The sequence below is a fragment of the Bison bison genome, unplaced genomic scaffold (assembly GCF_000754665.1).
Source record: "Bison bison bison isolate TAMUID 2011002044 unplaced genomic scaffold, Bison_UMD1.0 scf7180017864135, whole genome shotgun sequence".
NCBI lineage: Eukaryota > Metazoa > Chordata > Mammalia > Artiodactyla > Bovidae > Bison > Bison bison.
In genome coordinates this window covers 2,518,007-2,526,610 of record NW_011494707.1, presented here as the reverse complement: position 1 = coordinate 2,526,610, position 8,604 = coordinate 2,518,007, and the positions used below count along the sequence as shown (strand labels likewise).

The following is an 8,604-nucleotide window of genomic DNA, read 5'->3' as shown; positions in this document are numbered from 1 at the left end:
TCAAATCCTGAAAGGTGATGCTGTGAAAGTGCTGCACTCAAAATGCCAGCAAATTTGGAAAACTCAGCAGTAGCCACAGGACTGGAAAAGGTCAGTTTTCATTCCAATCCCAAAGAAAGGCAATGCCAAAGAATGCTCAAACTACTGCACAATTGCACTCATCTCACATGCTAGTAAAGTAATGCTCAAAATTCTCCAAGCCAGGCTTCAGCAATACGTGAACCATGACTTCCAGATGTTCAAGCTGGTTTTAGAAAAGGCAGAAGAACCAGAGATCAAATTGCCAACATCCTCTGGATCATCGAAAAAGCAAGAGAGTTCCAGAAAAGCATCTATTTCTGCTTTATTGACTATACCAAAGCCTTTGACTGTGTGGATCACAATAAACTGTGGAAAATTCTGAAAGAGATGGGAATACCAGAGCACCTGACCTGCCTCTTGAGAAACCTGTATGCAGGTCAGGAAGCAACAGTTAGAACTGGACATGGAAGAACAGACTGGTTCCAAATAGGAAAAGGAGTACGTCAAGGCTATATATTGTCACCCTGCTTATTTAACTTCTATGCAGAGTACATCATGAGACGCTGGGCTGGAAGAACCACAAGCTGGAATCAAGATTGCCAGGAGAAATATCAATAACCTCAGATATGCAGATGATACCACCCTTATGGCAGAAAGTGAAGAGGAACTAAAGAGCCTCTTGATGAAAGTGAAAGAGGAGAGGGAAAAAGTTGGCTTAAAGCTCAACATTCAGAAAACGAAGATCATGGCATCTGGTCCCATCACTTCATGGCAAATAGATTGGGGAAACAGTGGAAACAGTGTCAGACTTTATTTTTTTGGGCTCCAAAATCACTGCAGATGGTGATTGCAGCCATGAAATTAAAAGATGCTTACTCCTTGGAAGGAAAGTTATGACCAACCTAGATAGCATAGTCAAAAGCAGAGACATTGCTTTGCCAATAAAGGTCTGTCTAGTCAAGGCTATGGTTTTTCCAGTGGTCATGTATGGATGTGAGAGTTGGACTGTGAAGAAAGCTGAGCGCTGAAGAATTGATGCTTTTGAACTGTGGTGTTGGAGAAGACTCTTGAGAGTCCCTTGGAGTGCAAGGAGATCCAACCAGTCCATCCTAAAGGAGATCAGTGTTGGGTGTTCATTGGAGGGACTGATGTTGAAGCTGAAACTCCAATACTTTGGCCAACTCATGCAAAAAGTTGACTCATTGAAAAAGACCCTGATGCTGGGAGGGATTAAGGGCAGGAGGAGAAGGGGACGACAGAGGATGAGATGGCTGGATGGCATCACCAACTCAATGGACGTGAGTTTGAGTGAACTCCGGGAATTGGTGATGGACACAGAGGCCTGGTGTGCTGCAATTCATGGGGTTGCAAAGAGTGGGACACGACTGAGCGACTGAACTGAACTGAACTGAACAGAGGATGAGATGGTTGGATGGCATCCCCTATTCATTGGACATTAGTTTGAGCGAACTCGGAAATATTGAAGGATAGGGAAGCCTGGTGTGCTGCAGTCCATGGGGTCACAAAGAGTTGGATACTAACTAGAGAATAAACAACAAACAACAAATGTCACATTTTATCAATTAAGAAAAGAAGAGGATATCCTTCCACTTCGAAGGGGAGAATACTCTCTTCTTAATCTTTGACTTAAGGAAAACTGGTATGTCATTTTCCAGATCCCATAGAACTACAAAGGAGAAGAAAATGCTTTAAATTCTTTGCAGATCTCACCTGGGTTTTTGTCCAGCAGTGTTTTGTTTTGTTTTGTTTTGTTTTGTTTTGTTTGAAGGTGTCATGCTGCCCCCTGCTGTGCATCACGCTAAAATATAACTTCTCAAAATGAAAGTCGCTCAGTCTTGTCGAACTGTTTGAGACCCCCATGGACTATACAGGCCATGGCATTCTCCAGGCCAGAATACTGGAGTGGGTAGCCTTTGCCTTCTCCAGGGGATCTTCCCAACCCAGAGATTGAACCCAGGTTTCCCGCAGGTGGGAAGAATCTCCCAGGTGGATTCTTTACCAGCTGAACCACAAGGGAAGCCCAACTTCTCAAAAGGCTACTATATCTTCGTTCTATATTTTCTGAATAACCAAGACAATTAAAAAGTGGGGCTTAGAGAGAGGAATACTTCATGTCCTATAAACGTGTGGGTATCCTATGAGTTGTCAGTATTCTCTATTTTTTAAGTTACTTAAAAAAAAATCACATGCTTTTAAGTCCTTGATGGGCAGGTTTACAAGCTGTAGGTGTCCAAAAGTAGCAGAACTTTTCAGCAGTGCTCTGGCAGTTGCCCAGCGCTTCAAGCACTTTGGATGACATGGAAATTAGCTGCCAAAAGTTTGATACTCCCTTAGTAAAATGGATCCCAGAAGAAACAAGAGGATTACCACACTCAGCCACCCTTACAGGACCCTCTTAATCTTACAGGAGTCTCTCTGAGATCCTGTTTAAAATTTTAAACCAAAGGAAAATAAATAAATAAGGGTATATTTTGAGAAGACATTAAATAAGAAAACAGTGACCATCTATGACCAAGAGCCCCAGCAGCTCATAGTTTCAGGGAAAATTGGCCTCTGATCCCTGGGTTGTTTCACTGTAGTTTCTGGACTTTTCCTTGAACATTATAACTCACAAAGCCTTAATAAATGAGGGAACACATACAAATGTGTATGTGTTCTTTATGTTCTCTGATTATTGAGAATGGACAGTTTCTGAACTATTCTAGCCAAATGAAAACAAATGTTTGTTTATACAAAAACACCTTCAGTAACTTTGTTTGTATGTGGAAGAATTGAAGAAGATCAAATGCTTCCAGGAGTTGAGAAGAGATCATGAGAGAATCAACACAGCCATTTAAAACTATTTTCAAAAGCTGAATCCTGACAATTGGTGTTCATGTCTAGCAACTCCCAGGAGAAAACAGATTCAGTTCCTTGGTCACATGTGAAAATCTAGATATTAATCTCTTCAAAGATTAGAAACTAGTCCAAATGGAGAAAAGTCACTTAGCTTTCATGAAGAAGTGAAGTGAAATGAAGTTACTCAGTCGTGTCCGACTCTTTGCGACCCCATAGACTGTAGCCTACCAGGCTCCTCCCTCCAGGGGATTTTCCAGGCAAGAATGAAGAAGAGGTTTCTGTTATTCAGATCAGAAGATGACTCTTTTGAGAGTTACTAACCACAGGACATAAAAAACTTCCTTGGGTGAAATCTCAAGAAGCCACCTAATCATGAGTTAATTTTCTGCATAGTACATAACAGTTTGAAATATTTTTGTCTTCTCTGTCGATGTCTTTGTTTATTCATCATACATTACCAGTTTCCTTCCACAGTATGTAAAATCCATGACCGCAGGGCACTTGCCTGTCTTGTCCCAGAGCAGAGCCAATGCCTTTGGTCACATAGACTATACCATCTAACATCATGGAACGCCCTTCACCTTGAAGTCTGTGTGAATGGCCCCCCCTAGGGCTGTGCTGTCTCCTCTGTCCAGAGCCAAGTGCTGACCCTGGCACAGAACAGTTCTTTCAACAATAATTTATTATTCTCACTTGAAAAAGTGATGAGAAATTGAAAGGTTTTGTGTCCCATAAGTCGAAGCATGTACATTTACATGTGCAAACTGATTGCACTTTGACAGATGACTTTTTCTAAGTTATTTCTTATAGACTGGTTTAGTTCAGGTAAGCTTGTGAAAGTCAAACCTATAACACAGACAGTCCAGGTCTTCTGACTTCCCATGTCACACTCTGTGTGCTTGAGGTTCCTGGTCAAAGTCAATTCCTTCGGAATCCTCGTGCTTGTCAGAGTCTGAGTCTATGACTGGAGTGACGGTGCCTGTGCTTTTTGTTTGTTTTTGGCAGCATTCAGCGAGCATGGCGTGAATACCTGCAGCGGCAGGAGCCCCCGGAGAAGCGGAGCCCCTCCCCGCCCTCCGTGTCCTCGGACAAGCTGAGCAGCTCTGTCAGCATGAACACCTTCTCCGATAGCAGCACACCCGTGAGTGCACATGTCCTTCTCATGACTCGGTTGGCCAGTCATCTGGTCTCCAGGGCTTTGACTCCAAGAGAGGAATCTGGGGATGTGAGCAGGTGGTTTGTGATCTACAAGTTGCTTGTTTGCTATGGTGAGGGTTTTGTCATCTCAAAGATGTGGGTCATGAAGGCAAAGAGAACTTTATCAAGGCTTAGGGAAGTGACTGCATTTGAAATCAGTCTAAACTATGCATTTGTGTGTTGGCATTCCTCTGTTACTTTTTACTTTTCTTGATAGTGTGTTCCTTTTAATCTGTGCTGTTGGCAGCCTTTTGTGGCACAAATAGGATAGATTAGCTTGGTTACTAGGATTTTAAAGAGAACTTTCAGGAGAAGAACTGAAAGGGGTCTTGGATTCAGAGATTGCATCTTAAAGGCTTTCAGGGCTGGGTAAGTAACCTATGTGACTGATGGGGAGAGTTGTGACTGACTCACCTAAAGGGACACTCCCCCCCCCACACACACACCTCCCCCGGCTCCTGGAAGTATGTTGCCAAGTGTTGCCAGAGATCATTTTCCTTCTTCAGAAGATTTTTAAATGTTGGCAATCAGTAAGAAAATTTTAAATGTAAATAGACCATGCCTGCAGACCACAATTTTCCCAGGTCCACTAGTTTAAGAACTCTGGAGTACAGGGTTGAGGAATGGAGGAATTTGAGGGAAGCCTCTGTTTAAAAAAAAAAAAAAAGAACACCAAATGTATGAGGAAATAAATGATTAGGCAATTGTAACACAGAGTTGTGTGGATTTAGCCATTGTGATCAGTTACCATAGTCACTGGAGTACTGAAATAGGAAGAAAAATGAACTATACACGTGTATTGTTATTTTTAAAAAAATCATCCTTGACTGCTTTGTAATCAAGTTTATTTGGTTGTAAAAATGCTTCCCAACAGCCAAAATAATGCATTCACATTGGGATCAAGCAAAGGTACTTTGAAATGTTTTCAGATGATTGCATTACATATTCTTTAATAAATGGCTTTATCTAGTTACGGATTCTAAAGAGAGAAGCAAGTTAAGTTTATAGCTGTGGAAATAATGGTGGCAGAAGATCTATTTTTAGCTGGCATTAGAAATGGAATACGGTGAATCTGCACTTTTTAAATACAGTTTTGGTAGGGGGCATGTGTTGTCTTAACAGGCCTCACCGTCACTAGAGGGCGCTCATGAACCACTTTGGAAAATGTCTGCGTTTAGCAAAGTTTGTATTTAATTCTTGATTTGTCAGTGAAAAAGAATGTGAAAATTGAGTGTTTAGGATACCTTCGCTGTGAATGTTAATAGAAGGTACAAAGTAAACGACTCGGAAGCCTTGATCTGAGTGATGGAAACTGAGTATGAGAAATCACTCTGCCCCGGAGTTAAAGGCTTGAGTTTACTACCACCTTTGTGCTTTCTCAGCCCTAATTCCAGACAATAGCAACTGTCTAGAAATCCCTGATGGTTTTAGTATTGCTTTAGGATAGTTAACCTTTTGGCTTATTGAAATTCTGGAAGAATCTATCTTTGCTTTATATTTATGCTGCTGCATCGCTTTGATTCTAGCACCTCAAGTGTTTTTGTGCCTAAAATGCATGTTCTTCCCCCTCGTTGGTCATTATGTTTACATCTATCTTTGCACAGCTTTGCTAATGGTTTCGCCTTATTTAATGTAGCCTAGACTCCAGGGGCCCTGAGGTTTCTTAGTAGCAGAGATTTTCCCTTTCTGGTGTGCCCAGCAATTTGGTTTCCCATAAGGTGTGTCAGACTGAATTGAGAGTGGCACCCTGCTCCACCACCATGTCATCATGCCTTAGCTCTGTGCCCATGGGACAAAGATGACTCTATTTCCTGTGTGGGAGTCTGGCTCACTCCTGACTGCCTACAAACACTGAAAATCAAAGCAGACTTTCAAAAATCATTACTGGAATTAGCTTCAGAAAGCAAGCAGATCCTGCCCAGAATTCTAATGTTGACTATGAGAACAACTTTGGTATTGATGATGGCAATGGTGTGACACTAAATACAGAATAAAACATGAAAATATAAGATGTTGGCACATTCCCAAGTCTCTCATTTGTCAGGCAGGTAAAATACCAAAGCCATTATTGTTTAAAACTTTATGCTTCATTGTTTGGAACTGGTATAACTAAAGGTTGTTTTATCTTCCATGATTATCCCTTTGCTGAGGCTTCATTCAAAAAGATTCATTCATTCTCACATCTTTTGTTGGTGACAGTCCCATGAAAAGAAAATGACTTTGCTCTACCTTGACTGACCTGCCAGACCCACTGGGTTCATATATGAACCCTATCAGGGGAGCAGATAGGAAGACTTGGTTTTACCACCCTCTGATGAGTAGACCTCAAATTTATGGACGGGATAATGATGACCCCCAGCTCACCTTGGCTAAGCCTGTCATAAAGAGAAGAGCTTTTTCAAATAATCAGAAAGTCCTTCGGAACTTCAGGGTTAGAAGCCTTTGGTCCAAGTCAAATTATGTCAGTGAGGTGTCTCCCTAGGGGATTTCCCAGGCCCCTGACTTCTGCTGGATCCTCTCTGCTTGCTGAACCACAGTCCTCTTCCTCTGGGCTTGATCTGTCACTGTTGCTGCCGAGACCATTGTCTGTCTTCTCCAGTCTGATCAGCGGTCTGTTTCCTTCTACGCCTCTACTAACCTCTAACACAACCTCAGTTGGAGGCCAGTCTGCTCTTGCCTAACCTGTGGGCCTTGCCAGCTGCTCACCCGCCCCCATGCCTATAATAACTGCAATTACTGTTCATCCTAGCTGTCTCCTCTGGGCATGTGCTACATGGGAAGCCAGAAACCTGATCCAGGGTAGTCCTTGTGCTGAGCTGAGAGTGATGCTTTTGCATGCTCCTGTTCTCTTTTGGCCAAGCATGTAGTTAATACAGTTCTTAGAATGTTTCGGCTGTAAATTAAACAGCGACAGTAATGTTTCCGTATGAGCTCTCAAATTCACCATCTTAGTAAGAACTGAGCACTTGTTGTATGCCAGGCACTTCGCCAATGCTTTCTGTGGATTATTTCCTTTAATCGTCTCTATGACCATATAAAGGAGGTCCTGTTATTATCTCCATTTTACAGATGATGAAGATGAGACTTTGAGAGATAACCAGCTTGCCTTGGGTTACTCACGGGGCTGGAGCCTGCATGCTTTACTGTTCTACTATATTGCAGCACTTGAAAATAAGCCTTCATTTAGACATGGTCAAGCAGTGAAAGACATAATCATTGCATTAATGCATTTCTAGGGCTGTTTTACAATTGAGTAGGTATAAACAGTGAATGAAATAATTGAAAAAAGAACGCTCATTTGATTTTATAAATTGCCTCATTCAATGCTCTTTGATTAAAACCTCAAACCTCAGATGCTCAATGCCAAATTAAAGAGCAACAGGAGGAAAGATAATATTAAGTTATGTTAGCAATTTGCATATTAAGTGCCCTTTATCACAGTGTATCATGTGGTAACAGAAAAATTTGTTTTAGAAATAACAATTTTGAATACCAGCTGTTATTAAGAAAAGGAACTTGTGGGTATCAAAGTGAGAAGCAAAGAATAACTTTTTTTAACCATAAAAATATTAGTTATTGCATAGAGGACAACACTGGAAAATGCTTTGTGTTTTTTTTTTTTTTTTCTTAAGCAAATTCATGTGACCAAATACTTATTTTTTTAGTTCCCAGTTTTAAGAAATCTGTGATTTATGCAATAGGATATCATGGAAAGAAGCTATAGAATGGTACCTTGTAAAGCATTAGGTTTATACCTTTTTAAAAAATCAATAGCATATCCCTGCATAAATACAAAAAAATCTTTCCTTGTTTGGAGACATTCTGAGTCCCATTTGTTTTGAAGGGATTCCCTCTGCCTGGGCCTTCCTTCCTGTCCACACCCACTTTCCCCCATTGGTTCCCATACTGTTACCGTCTGGCCTGTAGGGGGCAGTGTGGATCAGGGAATAGAGACCTGGCTTGGTAAGAGGACCTGAGGACCTGACTTAAAATAGCAGTTCTGCCACTTCTTTTGAGTCTAAGGTTATCACTTGAGAGGCCCTTCTTCAACTGCCAATTGGAAATAATAGATTTAGAGACAGATAGATTGTTATTGCTGTGAAGATTAAATGGCACTGCATGTGTAAAACAGCACAGAACCTGGGCCCTGAGGTCTCTCAATAAATGTTAGTCAATTCTGAACCCACTCTTGAAAACACTCCATGCCTTCAAAACACTGTGGAAAACTTGTGAAGAGCACAGGTGACAGTTTTGCCTTGATTCCCACTGAGGGAGCCGGGGCTGCGTGCAGCCTGTTTTCAATTCACCAGATGAATCCATGAGAATCAAATTGTGCCCTAAAGTGTGTGTGTGTATATATATATTTTTTTTTTCATATGTTCAGGGTATATATGTATATGTGTATAGGTTTTGAGATTGGAGCTGTACTTTAAAAAGTAATATATTATGCATTCATTTTAGTATTGATCCTTTAAAAACGAATTTTCAATGCTCAAAGTTGATGTCAGGTGCAAGCACTTTTGCCTC

The 8,604-nt window shown here is 41.2% G+C and overlaps 1 protein-coding gene across 1 annotated transcript in view; it reads left to right on the top strand.

Annotated features, from left to right (window-relative positions):
* IQCJ (IQ motif containing J) overlaps window positions 1-6,392 on the top strand; it is a 28,640-nt gene extending 22,248 nt beyond the window's left edge. Inside the window, 3 exon segments of the mRNA XM_010839902.1 lie at window positions 3,886-4,021; window positions 6,277-6,342; window positions 6,345-6,392. Coding sequence (XP_010838204.1) covers window positions 3,886-4,021; window positions 6,277-6,342; window positions 6,345-6,392 — 250 coding nt within the window.
* Window positions 6,393-8,604: the final 2,212 nt, after the last annotated feature.